Genomic DNA, 21,739 nt, shown 5'->3' with positions numbered 1-21,739 from the left:
CCATTCCTAACTCAGGATCCCTTCCCTCGCCTTTAGCGAGTGGAAGGATATCGATTGGCTTTGATGGCGGAAGATGTGAAATTTTACGCTTGACAAGTCAGTTTAATATTCGACCAGTATACCAAGGACGACGGTAGCATGGATGCATAAAGTCTTGCATTTAGCAGAGTGGTAGATGGCAGATAGATTGAGAAATCGAGGAAAACCTGGTCACTGGTGCGCTCAGTTATTGCTTCAGCGGAAGAGAGTTCGAATGCACCCCTCATATCGAATGGTATGTTCTTATTCAAAAGTTCGATGAGCAAGAGTGATTTTTGACAAGGACCGCACCCCGGTGTCTTTTATTTCCCCTTTCTTTAACCCGCCTCTCATTCCAATGGAGCGAGCTTTTTCTTGGGCAAAGACATGAAAGAGGAGGGAACGTGTTTGGTTATTCATTCTTAAGTAAACAGTAGAAAAAAAGAAAATACCTTGCTTTTTTTTTCTTATGGAGTCAACTTGTATATCATCTGCAGTTGCATAGACACAGAATGACTCCCATTTGTTTTTAAAATCGCATTTGATTAAGCATTCATCCATGGATAATGACTAATGCTTGTATACACCGACAGACAAGCCTGTCTTTAGTGATACTTTATAACCCATTAATTCTAGAAGCCGCATCAGCTTCAGAGGCTATTTGAACCTGTGGCACTAGTATTGGTTTTGGCGACATAGCGAAAGTTGGAAAGTTAAAATGGCGCCTCGCTTTGGATCACTGTGCTATATTCTGGTTTTGATAGAGCTGTGTCTAGTTCATCACAGTCTCCAGCAGATCAATCCGATTGTGATGGGGCCTGTGGACACCGAGGCCGCCGAAGGGACAGATGCAGTCTTCTACTGTAAGGTGCGAACAGGCCAGGGACTCATCGTCTACTGGATCGTTGACCGGTCCATCGCGGTAGGACCAAACGTGAACAGGAACGAAGCCCTGCCGAAGTACGAGATATTCGGGAACCCATCAAACGGATACTACAACCTGAGGATTAAAAACGTCACGCTCGATGACGCTTTCCAGTACGATTGCCTGGTCGATGCTCAAGGTGGAGGATCGAACTACGAAGCGGGGGCGACGTTGAGCGTCGTCAATCCTGCCATGGCGCCAGGGGTCCCGTCATGTCTAGATACAACTGCCAATGAGATCGTGTTTGATGAGGGAGACGAGCTCGGAAACTTCCGGTGTCGGTCTAGTGGGGGTCGACCTCTTGGGGAATTGAAATGGAGCTTGCTCCGCTCGGATCAAACCCTTGTTGATGTGAATTTCGATACGCAGGTGGACACGTCGCCGTCAATAACGGCGACGTCGAGCTCGTACACGATGACAGCGGCAGATCACGAGTCCCAGTTGGCGTGTTCGCTCACGCATCCGAGCCTGAACTCAGATGCCACATGTACTGTCCCATCGGGCTCGACAAAGCTCATCGTAAGGCACTTCCCCATCATCGACTTCGGTCCTCGTCTCGACGTCCACTACCTTGAGACTAAGAACGTTACAATCAGGTGCACAGCTACCGCTTACCCCGGCTTAATCATCAACGTCCCCGAGCTCACCTTTTCCGATCGTAGCATACTTCTTCAAACAACACTCGTGGAGGAAGGGGCCATTGAAGCCGTCATTCGGATCTCCCAACGTTCCGACGTCGGCAAAAGCATCAACTGCTCCGCCACAAATGCGATGGGGACCACGACTACGACGCTCGAGATCGAACTCACTCCCGTTCTCCCCATCTGGCTTCTGGTGGTTCTCATGATCATAGCTTGTCTTATAGTGCTGCTGCTGTCCCTCTGCTGTTGCTACTGTTTCTGCAACGGCTGCAAGCCAAAGCCAACCGATGACCGACCCGACCTCGGCGACATCAAGGCTGCTGGGTACGACGTCAGCGAATCTCGATCAGCATCCGTGTTCCAGCCCAACGGTCTAAACGGCACCGACCTGCGTCCCATCAACAACGACGACGACAGTTTCGCGGATATGCCCTTGAACGATTACACGGAGTATCCCCCGCCCCCTCCCGTCTCCGACACCACCACCACCGGGTTCAATGACCACGAGACGGGCGAGGTCAATGATGGTTACCTGTCACCGGATGCTGAAGACAGGTTTCCTCCTATGATCGAGGACGAGCATCTGATGGGTGAAAAGAGGATATCATCCTTCAAACCTGATGACATGAATCTGGCCCCATCTCCTCCCCCTCCGCCCCCTCTTGATCTAGCTCCGCCTAAACCTATACCAATCGTCGAAGATGAATGATGTCATAATGCTACTCTGTCATTTTGGAGTTCTTCACTCCTTAACATTGTTTTTTTATGATTTTGGATAAACCAACAAATACTGGTTTTGTTATGACGATTCTTTGGGTGTTCAATCAACAATAGTTCTATGAAATATAAAGATATATATTGTATTGATACATTGCATGAAAGTTGTTCGCTAAGATGCAAAAATGCATTAATTAGCAGTTGATTTAGTCTCGGATATAACATTTTGTTGTCTCCTGTCTCTTATTTTGAAGTTCAATTTCAATTATGCAGCAATAGAATTTCGTCATCACAGTTGATTGATCATTGTATTGATTGGAATTAGGAAATAGTTGCACGATTTTTTTCCTTTCAAACTCAAAACAATACAAAGAATGTTTGCTTAGTGTACACGGTCCCGTGCAGTTATAGCATTGGCCTAGATTCTCACCAAGCAAAATTCACATTTACCTAATGTTTCATAATGATGGGGGGCAACAGCCGTCAGGTGTAAATTCCAGAAAACTGATTACTCAAAGTGCAACAAATTACGCACTTTTGTTTTTCATTTGAGGCCCTCTTTCAGTTTTACCTTTTCTTTCATGGCTATATTTTAATACCTTATTTTTAAATGCATTACAAACATTTAGGATTTTATCCACCATTGTGGGTATAATGTAATCATATCTCTTTAATGAGAAAATGATTACGCGTTATTGTTATCAACAAGGTTGAAGAGAAATATTAAATGCAACAGAGCACGACTTCAGGCAAACATCAAAATGTTTCTTCATCAAAAAAAGACATGGTAGGTTGAATTTTATAGTCACTTCATGGCTAAAGACTCGGTTGAACGAAATTAAATTCCCAAGCCCTGTTTTTAGACAGTATTGCCGAAACCTTAAAACAAAATATTATTAGTGCTGTTTAGATACTTTTTACTTATCTGAAGAAAAATTATATCCGGTTACGATTCAACAACAATTTTGTTTCAAATGCTTCTGTCTGATTACTCAGCTCGAACAACCCGATTTTTAGGGGTGTTTTTCTTCAACATTGTCTGGATGGATTCGTATTAAGTCATGTTTCTCAAAGGCAGCTTGTCTTTAAATACATCTTGTTTATTGGTGTTTCTGTAATGACTATATATATATCATCGATGTATAAATATCAAATTGTGAGAAGTCGTTTTTTTTCATTACCACTACTCACGACACGTACATATTATGTATGCCTATATTCCGTCTTCCATATTACGCACCTTGAATGGTGAAAAAAATGTACTGTTGTCAAGGCATCAAAGATTCGTTGCCATACTAAATGCAGTCACTACGTAACCAAACCAGAATGAATGATTGAATCATAAAAAGCTAATTTAAAATCTATCATGTGGTTGTGATCTATCTTTATTTACAGCGAGCATGCGACACAATGGTGATAGTAGTGTTAGAAAGAGTTGATGAATCCCGTTGGAGCATTTTCATGAAATACATAGTCGGTCGTTTATGACAACGGTTATTAGCTACCGAAATCCTTGCATCTGGTTGGCTCAGAACAAATTTGTCAGTGAAAACTAATGACTTGGCCTATATAAACACTTCGATGGTCTCCTTCAAGACATTGCATTTCAGCATTTAATGCTTTACAAATATAATTACACTGCACTGTCTGCACATCATTCATTTTCTATTAAAAAAGATTGTATCAATACTAGTTAAGTAATATTGACAATCAGATATGGTATACGATATAACATGTGCTTTTTTGAAATATTTGCGTATGAATTTTAGTTGATTTATATTTTCTTGAAGATTTACTCTTATTTACGATGATAAAGCAGTAAGATGACCACGAGGCAAAAGGCATAGAAAATAATTATCGTGAATTTTAGATAGCAGTGAGCGACAAAAAAATCAGCACCAGAATTTTCTTTTATTTTCGTTGTGTTTTGTAGATAAAATTTGCATAAATTTATATGCTTGAAATAAGCATTCTGTATATTACAACGTGTTTTATTGATGTATTAATTCTCAAATTTATGCTTCAAAATTGCAATATTGATGTTTGTAATATTTTGAGTATACATTATGTTCATATTTTCAAAGTGGCCTTACAAGAAAGTATTCATTAAATTTCGTAAATGTTTGGTCCAGAAGAAATGTTTGTCGTTTATTTGTGATGGTTTTAAGGTGTCAATTTGGTAAAATCGAGACGTCAACGTGATGATAAATCACGTTCCTGTTGATTAGCGAGTCAAGACGACAAAACAAATATGACAGTGGTGTTACAGGTGGTGGTAGTGGCGATCAGGATGATGGCACCATTTGAGACAACGACAATGATGATGATGTTGATGATGATGACTCGAGAGAGAATAATAGCGGTGACGATGTAAATAATTATGATTACGGCGGCAATGATAGTCGTGGTGATGATAGTGAAAATGATAAAGACGATAATGATGATGCTGCTGCTGCTGCTGATGATGATGATTGATAATTATGAAGATGGTGATTATGGTGGTGGCGGTGGTGGTGGTGGTGGTGATGATGACGATAGCGATGATAGAGTGATGGTGGTAATGATGACGATGATGATGGTAGTGATGATGATGATGATGATAATGGTGGTGACGAAAATGATGAATGTAGTGATGATGAAGATGATAATGATGATGGTGGTGGTGACGATGATGATGACGTTTATGATGATGATGATGGTGATGATGATGATGATGATGATGGTGGTGGTGGTGGGGATGATGATGATGACGATGATGATAACGGAGATCATAGTATCATAATGGCGATGATGATGATGATGGTGGTAGTAATGATGATGACGACGATGATGAAGATAGTGAAAATGATGATGATGAGGAGGAGGATAGTTAGGATGATCGTGAAAAGGATCTTGATCATAGAAAGATAATGGTTATGATGATCATATTTAAAATGATGCCGATGTCGATGATTATGATGGTGGTGGTCATGATCATGAGAATGGTAATGATGAGGATGAATACGATGATAACGATAACTAATATGGTTCTCAATTTCCGATCTGATTCAACTGGCAATGAAAATGTTGGGGATGGACAAATGAAACATAATTTCATATGAAGTGAATGAAAACGATTGAAAAAAAATCAGAAAAAAATATATTTCGTTCCTCAAAACAGTTCCATAACTACAACATTTGATTACAGATGCATTTAGACTAATCAATTACGAGTTCGCGACTTTCTCCACTAAATTACTTTTTTTCTCTCTCTCTCTTGCTCTGCTCACTCGTAAAACCTTAACCAAGGTGGTTTGGGAAAGCAAGTGGTGTCCCCCAAAATATAAGACGAAATGACGCCCATGCGTGAACTTTATTACATTGTTTTAAACTGATAGTAGTTTTTGCAAGTCTGGAATAAAGTTTATTTCTGTAAATATTCATCCGTCTTATTATGGCTTGTTTGAGGAATCTTATAAATTGTTTTTGTACTATGAACGAAATATTACTAACTTCTCACTGATATTCTCTTATACATTAAAACCACTGATGTTGTTTATATTTACATATGGGTGGCTTGGACCTTCTACACTCGTGGAATTCACTGTCTATGCAGATTTATTCAAGGTGGTTTACTCAGTCTATATTGACTTATTACAGAATAGGCCTGCACCATGGTTTGGGGGCAAGCATAGAGCAGTCCATAGCGGTGGATAAAATAAGCTCAACCTCTATTGGTTCAGTCACACTAAAGAGATTGGAAGGTCTTCCGTCAAGTTGGTTTTAATGGCCCGAATTCTGAGCTCTGACTTATCATAAACCGTAGTCTAATGTTTTGGTTTAACTATGGAATGCCAAATGTGACATCAACTTCTATAATTAGATAACCAATACCATCACATTTGGCATTCAAATCGTAAAAAAATCTTGAAACGATAATTACAATAGAACTCACCATTAAATCATGCAGTCAACATATTAAGCATTCAATTTTAATCATTTTTATATTCATAGCTTCCTATAATATTATACCAGACTTAGACCATGGTTTCAGTTAAGAATACGGGCCAACGAGAGTAGAAAACTTGAGATCAACAATGAAAGAAAGAAAGTATACGTAACCGATGATAAAATAAAGAAGTAGTTATTGATAATTATGAATAGGAAACATTAAGTAGACCCGTCTTCAGGTCACGTTTGAATGTGTCTCCGGAGCGAGGGGTCGTTTAGAGTATAGGAACTACTTATGCAGGAGTGGGACTGCGGTATTGGATATTAGATAGTTTTCGCATCGCGATGGTGCCTAATTTTGCAACATAGAAAATCTATTGAAAATGCCCGTCCAATCACAATGAACAGCTGAGAGGTCTTCGTCGAAAATTCATGAACCGGCATAGCTGAGTGGTCGTCGTTAGACTCTGGGTTGACGAAAAATTGCAATACTGGCTTTTGTCCAGATTCCAGGACAAAACTGCTGCGGATATATGACAAAGACTGCTTTGTCATGAAGGTGTTTTTGACAATAGGTTTTCTATGTTAGAGAATCTGTTCCCGTCCCGATTGCAAAAAAAAGTAATTATTTGTAGGCGTACATGTATGCCTGCCATTATGTTGAGAGCTTTTTTTCTTGGATCAATGTTTACCCGAGACTGGTAAATTTGTGTTTAGTCAGGGGCGTGTACACTGGTGAGAGTCAGGGTCATTCACAAATAAAAAGGTGTGACGAACAATGAAGAATAGAAAAATCACTGCGTGTGTGCTACGATGGGAAATAATTATGTATTTAGTAGGACAAGGAATGTAGCAGTCTGTTAAAGGAATGCTAAAGGCATGGTGTGTTTGTTTTGGTATGATGTTAAAAGTTAGTGCAGAGATATTGTACCCGCCCCCTCCCACACACACACACACACCAAAAGAGATTGGGGTGCCCTGTCAGAATGCACGGGCGTAATGGGCCCAAAAAGTGGAGATGCACAAACATGACGTATGTAAAAAAATAAAATCTTTAAAATCCCAAGCGCGGGATCAATATTGACCTTTACAAAAAAAATTACATTGCATTTTATTGAATGCAAATCTGATTAATACCGTTTTAAAAAGAATCAGTCCACAGACTTAGCGCTTATCAATATTTAAGGCAAAATTATAAAAGCGATGGCTAATAAAGAACATATGGTTGGAATATTTATGGACCTGAGCAAAGCTTTCGATACATTTAATCACAAAATATTACTTCATAAACAACAAATAAATATTTGGAAATACATGCATGCACACCGCTGATCAGAAGATTATTTATCACACACACATACAACAATGGGATAGAATCACCCTTTAAAACTGCCCAATGCGGAGTGCCCCGGGGGTCAATTTTGGGGCCGCTCCTTTTCATATTATATATTATATCATATTTATATTATATCAATAATATATCAAATACCTCCTCCTATCTTTTATCCACTTTGCAAATGATACTAACATATATTTTGTTTTATTCTCTCACAGAACTAGAAAATGTAATATCTACTTTAACAAACTATAAAAAAATGGTTTTGGTGTACCTCTTCTTTGGATCCGTCAACATGTAATGGTATTTTTTTGTGATTCTTTTCAGGAACCGGATTTTTGTGAATAATAATAATAATGATAATAAATAATAATAATAATAAAATAATAATAATAATAATAATAAATAATAATACATATGATTTGTATGGCGTCAAATCCATAAGAATATCAAATGCTCTAGGCGCACAAGAGAAAATAAAAAAAACATATTTAATTACATAAAGCTCCGTCCTCCGTCCATACGTCTGTCTCGAAATCTTATTTAATTGAAACACGAAACACACCATAATACCTAATTTTATCAAAAGTTTGCACCTGTAGTATTTTCACTCAGAGTTCCTGGTTGCTCATCAAGGGATTTTTTTTCGTACCGTACACCGTGTTCAAGATCTTTATTGAAGTGAGCTACATTCAATTATTAACCATGCTCGGTTCGGTAATCATATTCTCTGTCAGTTTGTAAAATGTTTCATAGTCTGAAAAGATATGTTGATGATAACAACCTTATTGTTGCCTGAGGTGTACAATAATAAAAAAAACTTAAATCGTAAGTGGGCCACATCCTTATTTCTTACCCTACCTACAGTTTGAGTAAAAACAAAACTTGACACCTCAAAAATCCCGAATTTTAAGGATTAAATTTGTCATTAACGCTTAATCATTATACATGGCCTGAAAGAGTATGTTCTCCCAAATAATTTGATACTATATTTATGTGGTATGCGTTAACGCTTTGATGACCAGGGGCCCGTTGCAGAAAGAGATGCAATCAATCGCAACTCAAAAAATCATGCGCAACTTGGTTTTCAACCAATCAACAGCGCGCATTTTTGATTTGCGGTTGATTTTTTTGACTTGCGTTTAAACGCAACTCTTTCTGCAACGGGCCCCAGGAGGTACTCTTTACAGTGACGTAAATTTTGACTTGCGCCAAAGTAAGTAACTGCAATGAATGAATCCAGATGCCAATGATGTCTTAATCCTTCATGGGTTTGTAAACACGTTATTTTGCTAATCCCTTTTCAATGGAATTAACTTGAGAATCGAAACTAAAATGTGTTTTTTTTCTAAAACAATTATAATATAAATTACTGAAAAGATGTTTTGAAATGGTTTTAAAGCAACCCTTGTAGGATTATGACATCATAGACAACTGGATTCATTGCAGTTGTGCCTTAATTTGGCGCAAATCAAAATTTACATCACTGCAAAGAATACCTCCTGTTCAAGCATTAACACATATCACGTGAATATGGTATAAAATTATTTGAGAGAATATCCTCTTTCTCGTCATGTATACTGATTATGCGTTCCTGGTTTGTTTTTTCCCCTTAAAGTTGGGGGTTTGTGAGGTGTCAATTTTTTTTTACTCAAACTGTATGCATAATATTCCATGCATGAATCAAACCCTATATTTGCTATATAGGAATGCAATTTATACAGACTTGATCTGTAAATCTGGACAGTTATTGCTTGTCGTACAATGGGCATTGTATGCCGGTCTACTATGTTTGATGAAGGAAATTTCTTTTTAATCAGTGTCGATCAAGCAGAGTGGCATTGTATTCCTTATACCCCATGCAGGGAGAACTTGTATGACTTTGGTCAGAGAAGAGGAATACTATCTGGGCAGTACAGGCCCCACACGGTTCCGAAATTCAAGCGAAGGTAATTATCAAATTGGTATAAATGGTAGCAATTAGCATGGATCCTAGTTAAATGATTGGCCAAAATCTGCCATAAATTATGACCAGTCATTTATTTCACCTCACAGGACAATTTACTAATCAATGTTAGTAATGAATAGTTCTCTTGATCATAATATTGAGAGTAGGATAGTATATCAAATAAAAAGGATATCACTATCTTAATACGGCATCATTTTGTTCAGACATTAATTACAAACAGTTGTTGCCACACTCGAAAACCAAAAAATGTTGGAGGAGTGACAACATTTTCTAAATGTTGCATTTTCCACTTTAAATGGTTCCACCCAACACTTAAAATGTTGGATTCAGCTTTATACAAGGTTGGATGTAACATTTGGAAAAGGTTGTCACTCCTTCAACCTTTCAAATGTTAATTTAACATTCGAATTTTTAGAGTGGCATTATAACAGCGGTATAACAGTTCTAAAAGCCCTCAGCTCTGACTCGGGTGTGTTTGAACTGTTCCAAATTGTGTGTGATTCTTACCAATGCTCTCGATGATGAGTATTATTTGTAGACATGTACTAGAAAATATAAATATCACATTACTGGTATTGAAAGACGCCATCTGCGACACTAGGCTTGTGATCGGGTAGAAGGTGTCACGCGCGTAAAACATTCCCCGTAGACTTGTGTGTTAAAATGGCACTTGTGAAAAATTCATAAAAAATAAATGTGAAATTAGAGGGTGGAATGTTTACTACCTTTTGATAGGATATATATCTGGCATTTCATATCTGACCAGGAAAGGGTACCGTAGCCAGCTCATTTTAAAAATAAATCGTCATTTATGAAGATAACTATGAATGTATCAAATTCATCGACTGAAACAGTAAAATAGCCCTAATTAGTCCGCCAGTCAAAAAAAAATAGTTCCAAGTCACTCGGGCGAAGGAAGTTCAGTAGTTACCATTTCTAGAATCAGTGTTAGATTTTGAATCATATTCATACATTTGTGTCACTCAGCAACATCAAATTGAAAAAAGTTCGAATGGGTTGGGTCGAACGAATATCTTGAGCCCTCCTGATGTAATTAGGCTCATGGCACCAGAAGGGTGGCGTGCGCCGGTAAATTGCCAATTCGTCTATACTACCAGCTCTTCAACTCACCACAATGGCCTACTTTCATTTCGTCTAAATAAATGCAATTCCGTCCATCCACAGTGATGGGAGTGATGCCATTCCATTTTAAACTCAAATATCGTGAAATTAAATAAAAATGAGTTACACGACTCAGGCCTATTTGGGGGTAGATTCCTGTCTCTTTTCTTAAATTGTCTTCCGTTTTTTGAGATATACTTTCCTTTTCTCTCCTTCCCCATTTCTCTCACTGCCCCCTTTTATACCACTATCCCTGATGAGTAAGCGAATGAGGTGAGGAAGGTTGGTGAACTTTGCCAGCTATTAAGCCAAATTTACCGTAAGAACGGTTAAGAGGATAAGAGATGGGTGAAAAAAAACACTTTTTCCTTTCTTGGTACTCAGTCCCGTAATACCCGCCCACCATCCCCCGCAATCCTCTTACACTTGGGTTAATTTTGGTACCTATCAGAAATTAAAGCAGCTTATATAGACTTCTTACTTCATGTACTTAATACGGTATGCTATTTAAAATATGTAGCCTTCCAGTACAAGATGTAATCGAAGGATCGGGACAGATGATGTGTATGAGCCACAACAACTATAACATCAAATTCTTATCAATTTTTAAAATATGTATACTGTATATTGCGGCCACCAACATATGCTGAAGAGCTCGGTTTTTATTTTTTTTTTATTGTTGTAAGAAGGTAATTTCAATTTTGTCAAAAGAAAAAGTTGCTTTTGTTAAACGGCTTGCGATAATCATTTTATTTTTCTCTTTGCATTTTTTGTGTGTTTCTATTGGTATATTCATCTTCTGACATAGCGCCAGAAAAATTGATAGATTAGGAGAGTTATAGTTTACACTCGCTGGCCTGTGATTTTATTTAATTTTTAATCATTTGCCTGAAATACGTTGAAATGTACGTTGGAATAAGCCAGAATGCGGAAACGAAATAGCAAGTGATTTCAATTCGCAAGTCAGATTTTTACGCTAATTCCTTCTTCTTCTTTTTTTAGTCTATTCTTAAGGCAGTATTGAGTGTGTGAGTGGTTTCCTTAGTTGGGAGTTTTAAGGAAAGACTAAGAGATGGGAAGTGGGGTTAGACACTGTGGCATATATTCTGAAGTCGGGTTTAACTTAAACTCGGGTTTAAAGTTGTGGTTTAAGTATGGACAGCCAATTGTCACATAAATCACTAACAGTAGAGATATCAAATTTCAGCCCATTTGGCTCTCAAATCATTTATAATTGTCTAGGAATTATATATAGATTATTGTCTTCACCATCGATGAATCAGGAAAGAGCACAGTCAAACATAAGAAACGTACAACTTAATAAAAAAAATGATACTTTTGGCTTCCCATACTTAAACTACAACTTCAAACCTGAGTCTAAGTTAATCCTGACTTCAGAATACGGGCCTGTATAACTGTATACTGCTGATTTACCCTTGACATAATCCACGTTGCATTTACCTTTACTTGTGTCCAGATCATTTTACTTCAATGTCATCTTCTGTATTCCGCATATTTTGTATTCGATTCCTTTTAAGACAACTCTTTGTAATATTATCAATGATTCCGTTTCTGGCAACTATTATCGGCACAATTTTCCTTTAGAATAGATACCATTATCAATCAAGCACATCGATAACAATACCAACCAACATTACTGCTTATTTAAAAAGCTGTTGTATATGGAATACATGCCATGAATGTTTCTCTCTTTTCAATTCATCCATTTTTAATATCTTTTGTTTGTTTGTTTTCTTTAAAAAACATTATTTCATACAAATCCACTCTTTACGAAGTGGGAAACACATTGTTATTCTTTAAATATTGCTAAAATATATATTCATGTTAAAAATGTTCATTATATTGAAATGGTATAACTTAAGTCTACCCCTAATTTCTTCCCATTCTTCTTTCTGACATTACTTCTTCTTTTGCATACATTTCTCTGTGTATCCCCCTTCCAGATAGGCATTGATATACGTTGTTTGTTTTTATACTAAAATTTGTACTCTATACGAATTCATGTAATTCAGCCTTTGGATGCGAATTGAATTTTATCATGATAAATATCATTTTTTTAAATTTGTTTATTTATTTATCTATCTATCTATCTATCTTTGTACCAAGTCCCAATGATGGAATTATTCAATACAGTTCCACTTTTGATTGCTCGAAGCAGAGGATCAAACCTGGCAAAAAACAGCGGACATAACGAGTTCATATAACTCATCGCACGACATATCAAAGCCTTTTTTTCAATTCAATTCAACATTCATTTTCTTCATATTGAAATTTCACCTCTTTCGATCATGTCGATGTAGAATATATAAGTCAATGATGAGCATAGTACAAAAACAATGAATGTAAAGTACAGTAGGTCAATGTAAAATATGTACATGGAAGAAGACGTAAAAGCTAAATCTTAAGACGAATTAGATAACCATGACAACAGGGTATGCCTCTGCACATTTGTTGCAAAATATCCCACATCCCCCAAATGGCCAAATTTCTACTAATTTCTATGTTTAGATAAAAACTTCCATAGCTTCATTCGGATGAAACAGATTAGATGTAATAAGAACTATGAAAATGAAATTCCTTACCTGTTGTTATGGTTTTGTTTTATTTTATTTACAACTCGTAAAAGGAACTAAATAAATCTCAAATCTCTCTCATTCACTTTTTTTAGCTTTCAGGCCTGGGGTAGACTAGTTGACTCTTGCAACTGCTATGAATTCAGCTAAAAAATAAGAAAGGATTAAAAGTAACATACGATGAGGGGAATGAAGCCCCTTTGTTTTCTGGTTTTGATGTTCCGCCTTTATCGTGTTTATAAAGAAATACATAAATAAACATTTTTAATTGATTTGCAAGGAAATCATCATCACCATCGTCGTCTGATATAAGATTAATAAAACTTTGATGTCTGTCTCTGTTTTCGGATTATTATAGTCGGCTGAACGACATTTCTCATGAAGGAAACCTTTTTTGAATGACTATGCCATCTGGAATATATATTTTCTCTTTTTTCTTTTCAGATATGAAAATGGTCGCTAGGATTTTGGGATATATTTGAATGGAGAGAGGACGTCCCTCAACCCCACCTTTCACCTGCAATTTTCAGACCGATTTCTTTTTCCTCCAGAGAAGAGAATATAGCAATTCTTTTTCACTTTCAAAACCGCCATGGGAAACTTGAAATTTCTTCCATATTTTGCAGTTTTTTCTGCTCAAGAGGAAACCTTGAAAGGTGAACCTGACTGTTTTTGTACTCCGCCACAAAAGACACAGTGACCTACCTGATTTGCATATGAAACAAGTCGAGTCTTGGAATCACACAAAAGAGAACAAATGCCAGGCATTGAGTCATGATATATCTCTGTTTGCATGTGGCAAAGGCTCGGAATATCGTTTTGGGGATCGGTCAGGCGTGTCGTCTGCGCTAAGACAAGTATTGTGTGGGCAACACAATGAGACCATAATACACTTCCAACCAACGGACTGCTGTTGGAGTAACAATAGAGCATGTTTTGGGTTGACGTTTAAATATTAACAAGAAGATTTCTTTGCTTTTCGTCGGGAGGTAAAAATAACGATGGTCAAATATTCGTCAACATCAACCGAAAACATGTCATGAATCCTGTGAATAGGAGAATAGCCACAACATACAGGTAGAATGTGTTATCGTAGGTAGAAAGCAGATCGAAGCCGAAATACACAAGTCAATGAATGAAACAGCGACGTATTAAACGAGTGTGTATCATCGTCTACTTTCATTTTTTGCAGATGCACATGAAAACTGAATCTTCAGGTTAGTAAGTATCAACATGGTTATTGTTTAGATCATTATTTTAGAAAAACTACGTGATTTTATGAAACTGATAAGGATACGGGAGACTCGATGGGAATGTGTACATAAAATAGTTTTATTGCCTTAGATTCGTTCGAGTTATGTGATTGATGTTTTTGCATTGAAATGGTTTCATGATATTCTTGATCTTTACTGAAATATACTTGTATAACAATTTAATAAGAAACTGTACAAGTGCAATTACTTTTTTAGTTGATACAGATTTGTATTCAATCAACTTTGATCGGAATCAAATCCATGGTTGAGGTGTATTCCGAGATAATATAAATGGTTGCACGTCCGGTGGGGGGGGGGGGGAGTGACAAGAAGGATGGATGATTGGGCGAGCTTTGTACAATTATTGATTTGGTAACGAAAGAGAGGACAGTGGTGATGGTGGCGATGTTGGGCTCCGAGGCTCCGCCATGGCTAATGATGACGATAAAGCTTAAATAGTGATGATGCTAGTGAAGATGATGAATTTTTTGATGGTGATAGTTATGACGACGACGATGATGATGCTGATGATGCTTGTGACGGTGGTGATGATGGTGATTACGATGGTGATGGTGTAAATGTTGATTAGGATGATGGTGGTATGGTGATGATAATTAGGATGATGGCGATGATGATAATTGTGGTGGTGTTAGTGGTGGTGATGATGATGGTGATGATGATGACGGTGGTGCTAATGGTAATAATGATCGTGATAGGGAATGATTGTGACGAGGGGTAATGGTGATGACAATGATGATGATGGTGATGAGATTGTGATGACGACGACATGCCGATTTTGATGATGATGTTAGTTGGTGATGAAAATAAATAATGATCATGACGATGTGGTGATGCCAATGATGCTGCTCTTACTGATTATCACGATGTTAATGACTGTGGTGATTATGGTGGCAATTTGAATGATTCCTTTATCTTTGATACTCATTATATCATACATCTTTTCTCTGTCATGTTGTTTCAGTCACTGGTACGCCTCATCATGCCCGTTGTCACAGGATAACGTCAGCTAGACCTCCATCGGTTCCACATCTTATGCGACTGGCAATATATATGTGACTGACAGGGATTATGAAAAGATACATCGCAATGGATGCCTATAGCAGATCGTTTCATCTCGCATTGTTCTTGTTATCATGGTGGGGTGTATCACTCGTGACGTGCCAATTTGTTGTCCAGCCAACAGACGTAGCGGTTGTTTTTCCTCGAGCGGTAACACTTGACTGTGTCTTCGATGAGGACATAGTATCCAGGACGGTTTTCTGGCACCGCTACACCGGCGATCCACCGGTCAAGGAAGAACTCTACAACACGCGAGACAACCGCTTTTTCATTGCCGGTAACCGCAACGACGGTCATTATAACCTCTTCATTAACGCGACGCGGTTAAGCGACAGCGGGCTCTACGGCTGCATTTACGGAACCGCGTCAACGCGTAACGCGACGCTGACTGTGCTTCCAACATCGTGGATACCCGTGTGCGAGAAGACACCGAACAATGAGCGGACGCTCGCAGGTGATCGTGTCGAACTTGGGTGCTTGTCTACGGGGTCGTCGTCGACTTCGCTTCAGTGGTTACGTAATGGTGCCCCAATTGGCCCTAGTAGTATAACACGCGATGACACCATGGTGAGTGTGTCTCACTTTGAAATAGTACCCAGTGACTCCTCTATCACCTTCACTTGTAATGCCTCCCTACCAGGGGTCGACCAGCGCTACCAGTGCACTCTCGGTCCGTACCCCGAGAGCGATTCGAACTCGGGAACAACGGCCCTGATTCCGTTCATCATCGTCGGGATTCTTAGTGTCGTGGTTATCCTCCTCTTTGTCATCGTTCTCTTCATTCTCTTTCGACATCGACGGTGTCGTTTTTGTCAGGAACAGCCAGTGGAACCCCAGATGGTTCTTGATGCCGAGGCCATCGCAGCTGGTCGTGGCTTTACAACCATAATCCGAGATGATGACGATGATGATGACGATGCCGATGAGGCTGTCGGAGGGGATAGTGTTGACAATCCCACCCTGAGTGACAGCCAACCAGATCTCTTATCGTCCATTATCAGTCCTTCAACCATAGCTCAGAAATCTCCCAACAGCACCTTACGTCAAAACATGAACCTCAACAGGGAATCGGTGGCGCCGAAGAAGCCATCCGATGTCGAAAAGCTTCGACCTTCTGAACTAAGAAGAATGAAGAAAAAACGCACGCCCTCTAGCAGATCGGGGCAATCTCAACGAGAACCATCACCTTCAGTCTCGTCACCAGCCTCTTCAAGCAAGGACGCACCAAAATCAACATCCCCGGTGAGTGTTGATCACAATATAACTCCTCGCAGCACGTCTACGACATCAATCGACAATCAAATAGACCAGTCACAGCCCGGAACGTCACAGGGTACAAACCATTCCGGTATTAACAATCTCGATGCGTCGGTTGGGAGGAAAAACAGATTCACAAGAAAAAAGAACTCGAAGAAGTCGTCAAGTCCGTCGGGTGCTTTATCTACCTCCCCTCGGAATATCTCCGAGCCAGGGAGCAGTGCGACGCGACAATCGGATTCGGTTATCTATGCCGAGCTAGACTTCAGCAAGAACGTCGGTATGAATATACTCGGTGATGAACATTTGTAATGATATTATTCTTTAATACCGAAGGCAGTTGACGGAATCTTGTGCCATTATTGATCATGGTATTTGAGGTACAGATAATTGTGTTAGTTTTTTTTACCCTTTCTTTAATGAAAAAAAGATGCTCACACACGCACAGCACAGATACAGTGAGAAGTTTGTGTCATTGTTAATCTTTGTGGTAGTTTTAATTTCACAGTTCGGATTGACTGTGCACTCTTTCTCGGCAAGTTAAGCCTATCAATACACAGCAAAAACTGTGGTGTTAACCGGTGTACATAGAGGACCACACCAGTTATTTTACACCGGTGTTAAATTGGTGGTGTTAGTTTTATACCTATAGGTGTTATTACAACACCTTTTGTTGTTACATTTACACTGTTTAATGTTATGTTTAATCTCTATAGGGTGTAATTTTAACACCTCAGGGTGAGGTCCTCTATTAACACCAATTGGTGTCAGTTTTAACACCGCAATTTTTACAGTGTATGTACCCTTTTAACCTATCGCAAAGGTTTTATTCGGATACAAAAAACAGCAAAAATGATAATATATTGGATTATCGAAATGTCATTTTGCCTCCGACGAAGATTCTGCTAGGATCGAAAGCTTAGGCCCCTCTTGACTCTCTAATTTACTCCATTGGCTCTTTTTTTTAGATAAGCAGTTTTCAGCAGCTTCTTTTTGCCTTAAATTTCATAGATAATATGCATTTACCTCCATGAATAATTGTTTCAGGAAATGTTTAATCAACAATATGTCTGAATTGTGGCATTGCGGCCAGAAAACATTTTATTCAAATCACTTGACAAGGATGCATTTGTGTCTGATTAATCTCATGATGTGTACTGTAAAATTCGGTATTGAGTTTCAGTATTTTAAATACTTATATGTTACAGAATAAGGGCATCGAAATTTATAATATCACATAATCTTATGTTTGTTATTGCTTTTAAGATTTTGTATTGTCATTCAATATCTTTCAACGTATTATTTACTTATTAATTGTGTAATTTTTACCAATTTTGTGTGTGCAATTTCTGATTAATCCTTCCCCATGAACCAAGCCGGGTTTTCCCTCACAGCACACACTAAAATCACGATTTATTTATAATCCATTGTTGCGAGCTATTGAGTGAAGTTACAGGGATGCTCCGGGCTGAAAATAAGATGATATAAACAGATAAAGAAAAATCAGATAAACATAACACTAAAAATATGATTAAAATCGGACAAGGAATAACAAAGTTATGGCATTCTAAACATTTGCATTATTCATGTTATTCCGGTGAAACAGTACTAGGCATGTCATCATGAATATTCATTGAGCAAATTGATGTCATATCCCCACTTCTGTTGTATTTTATTATATGAAATTAGGTTAATTCAATCTATTTCTACCAAGAACTGAAAACAATTGGATTGACAACTGATTTAATGCATTAGATACTGATTGCTGCAACTTATTTCATTATGAAGGAGACACATTGTTCACACATGTATGGAAAAAAATGAAACAATTATAAAAAGGAAAGTGGGGATGTGGGATCATCAGCCAACCCAATGAATATTCATGATGACGTGCATGTTACTATTGTCACAAATTAAAATTCAATAACTCCGTTATTTATTTCCAATTTTGATGAAATTTTCAGCATTTAGCTTAGTGTATTTTACTATATTTATTTAGACATATAATTATATTTTCAGCCCGGGCATCCCTTTAGAAAAATACATAAATTTGGTACTAAGTAAACATATACATGTAATACGACGAAGATTTTTATTAAGATAAATGGGCACAATCATTCACGTTTTAAAAGTATATTAAGAGAAATCGATTGCAATGTTTGTGACAATTCATAATTCATCAATTTATATTCATTTTGTGTTTTCGTCTTTCAATATACACTGTCTTTCATTTGTATTTCCATCGTTATTTCGACAATCGTTTTGTTCTAAGCTGAAATCGACACATTTTCTAGCACACATTCATGGCAGTATTTACCGTCGAGGAAAAAGAGTTTTGCTGATATTACAATAAACTTCGTTTTCTAAAATAATTTTGTGTTGAGTTTAATAACTCAAGTCGTGATTGACGATGTTGAACGGCGGATGTGATGCCGAATATCAAAACGCCAACATTAACACGAATACGTTGATGATGAAAGTAGTGACGGAGGTCGTAATGTCATTGTTCTAGTGGTAATGGTGCTGGTGTTGATGATGGTGATGATGAGGGAGACGCTGATGAACATTATGACGATGTTGTTAAGCGTGATGAAAGAAATGATGGATGATGGAGATGGTTATGATGATGACGATGATGAAAATGGTAGTGGTAATGATCATACATACGATTATGATGCAGAGATAGATTGAATGCATCGGTGATGATGATGATAATGATAATAGTGATGCAGTTGATAATTATTTCATCCTTGATGGTGATCACGGTGATGTTGATACCTTTGATGACGATGATGATGACGGTGATGATGGCGATGATCATGATAATGATAGAGTGATGATGATGATGGGGAAAGTGACAATGATGACGATGTTGATGATGATGGTGAAATTCTGGTGATAAAGTGGGTGAAAATGAGAAAAAAATGAACGAGAGGCGAAGAAGATTTACTATGTTGTAGGAGTAGATGTGGTAGAAGCCCGGGGGTCCACTTACATTGACGAGTGGATACCATGCGCGACCAAAAAAAAACACGTAAAAAGGATGTGTTTTTCACGATAGGGCCCGTTACGTACGTAACGTGATAAGGGTGTCAAAAACACAAAAATAATGAAAAAAGGGTATCTATTTCGCTAGGACAATGACGTCCTTAGGGTCGAATTTGCGGGGATGATAAAACAAAATTAAAATATTTTATAAAGGATGTCCTTTTTGCCCCAACACTTCGTGTTTAGAGTCCGATTTGCGCGAGGTGTAGAAGGTGGGGTCGTACTAAACCAAATAAGGTAAAGCCGACGACCGAAGGACCCTAACAATAAAACATTCCTGTACTTGTTTAGGGGTTCATTTTAGGGAATATTTGCCAAGAGTATCGTTTTTTCCAATACTTGTTAAGGGTAGGGTTTCACACGCCAATACTTGTTAAGGGGTGCATTTTCAGAATATGGAAATTACGTGTTTAGGGTGCTTTTCGAGACCCCATGGTCGCGCATGGTATCCACTCGTGAATGGAAGTGGCCCCCCGGGGGTAGAAGTAGTAGTAGTAGTAGTAGTAGTAGTGGTGGTAGTAGCAGTAGTGGGAGGAGTAGTAGTATGAGTAGTAATAGTACTTTCTCGTTGGAAATTCTCTGACAAGCAAATGAACAAACGGGGGGGGGGGGTACTTTGCGCCAACTTTATTGCAATATACATGTAGAACGATTATCCCATTATTAGTTACCTTATCACGCTTATGGGAAACAGGTATATTATGCAGGAAATTTTACCCTGAATAAACAGAATCATTACCGTCCACTCTCTTTACAAAAGATCAGTCAATAATACGCATTCCTAATATAATAATTGAAACGTGTAATATACCAAGGTTTGGTTTGTTATCAGAGAACAATTCATATTTACATATCGTTTAGCTGTGGTATTCATGGTAATATTCATCTCGGTATTTCCTCCTCCATTTTTCTGCATGCCTCGGTTTCTCCCCTCTCTCCTCCCTGGCACATTCATTCAACCAGGCACCATCACACACACACACCCTCCCACACACACACCCATCTGTCACACCCTCAAACACAGTGGCGTAATGAGTCCAGTTTTTTTAGGAGGCTAGATTTGGCTGATGGAACATAGTTATAACAAGTTGCAAACAAACGAAGCGAGGGAGCAAAAAGAGGGGGAGATGGCATGGGGACACGAATAGTGGGAGAGGGGGGGGGGGAGGGGAGGGGGTGGATGGAGTTATTTTTCAAGTTTTGTGTTCAAGTTTCATATACTTACACTTATAATTGAATAATACAGATAAAAATGCTAAAAAGCAAATATATGATATCATCGACACAAAATAATTATGCCATTATAATGAGATGGTAAGCTAAATATAAAATTAAAAAAAAATGCACGATAGTATATGTTGCATCCCTAATAGATAACAATGATGACATTTGAATAAAAATTCGTACTATTGGGAGTAAGAATCAACAAAATAATACAAAATATATATAAAGAAAACGGAGGTGGTAATATATACCTATTAAATTCAGAGCTATTTCTTCTACAGTGCTATAATAAATTACTTGCAAGTAAGTCCCGAAAGTTTCAATAAAGTAAAAGAGAGGAGTGTTCTATTGGGTGTGTCGATTTATTCATTCCGGTTTTTACGACACAAAAGTCAGAACAGATAATCTACAGAGTAATTGACATGGTTGACTACCCAAACCATTTTTCCCCTCAGCTCTAACCTACTACACACACGGTCTTTACTGATCGAGTGCATTCGCTCCTTTGCTTTCTTTATTCAAATTCAATTGTCCTATTGTAGAGTCTCGTCTATTGTACAAAAGGGTGAGTCAATCGTATTGTTGTGAGAACGGTTGTGAGTGTATAATTGTGGGAGTGCGATCT

At 38.1% G+C, this 21,739-nt stretch overlaps 2 protein-coding genes across 3 annotated transcripts; both read left to right on the top strand.

Annotated features, from left to right (window-relative positions):
- The first annotated feature begins 400 nt into the window (after positions 1 to 400).
- Positions 401 to 4,439, top strand: LOC121413956 (nephrin-like). Its single transcript, XM_041606979.1, has one exon. The coding sequence runs from the start codon at positions 737 to 739 to the stop codon at positions 2,291 to 2,293; it is 1,557 nt and encodes a 518-aa protein (XP_041462913.1). The 5' UTR covers positions 401 to 736; the 3' UTR covers positions 2,294 to 4,439.
- A 9,681-nt stretch (positions 4,440 to 14,120) lies between these two features.
- LOC121413955 lies at positions 14,121 to 17,276 on the top strand. Of its 2 annotated transcripts, none has more exons than XM_041606978.1 (2): positions 14,121 to 14,473; positions 15,488 to 17,276. In XM_041606978.1, exon 2 carries the CDS (start codon positions 15,595 to 15,597, stop codon positions 17,152 to 17,154), a length of 1,560 nt encoding a protein of 519 aa, XP_041462912.1. In that variant the 5' UTR covers positions 14,121 to 14,473; positions 15,488 to 15,594; the 3' UTR covers positions 17,155 to 17,276. The 2 variants fall into 2 exon arrangements, with proteins under 2 accessions (XP_041462912.1, XP_041462911.1); XM_041606977.1 differs by having other exon boundaries at positions 14,122 to 14,469.
- Positions 17,277 to 21,739: the final 4,463 nt, after the last annotated feature.

The sequence above is a fragment of the Lytechinus variegatus genome, chromosome 4, assembly GCF_018143015.1.
Source record: "Lytechinus variegatus isolate NC3 chromosome 4, Lvar_3.0, whole genome shotgun sequence".
In the NCBI taxonomy this organism is placed as follows: domain Eukaryota; kingdom Metazoa; phylum Echinodermata; class Echinoidea; order Temnopleuroida; family Toxopneustidae; genus Lytechinus; species Lytechinus variegatus.
Note: the sequence above shows the minus strand (reverse complement) of the source record. Positions and strands in the feature narration are given on the sequence as shown.

Coding starts and splice junctions, on each gene's coding strand:
- LOC121413956 (XM_041606979.1), top strand. CDS start 737: ATGGCGCCTCGCTTTGGATCACTGTGCTATATTCTGGTTTTGATAGAG.
- LOC121413955 (XM_041606978.1), top strand. CDS start 15,595: ATGAAAAGATACATCGCAATGGATGCCTATAGCAGATCGTTTCATCTC.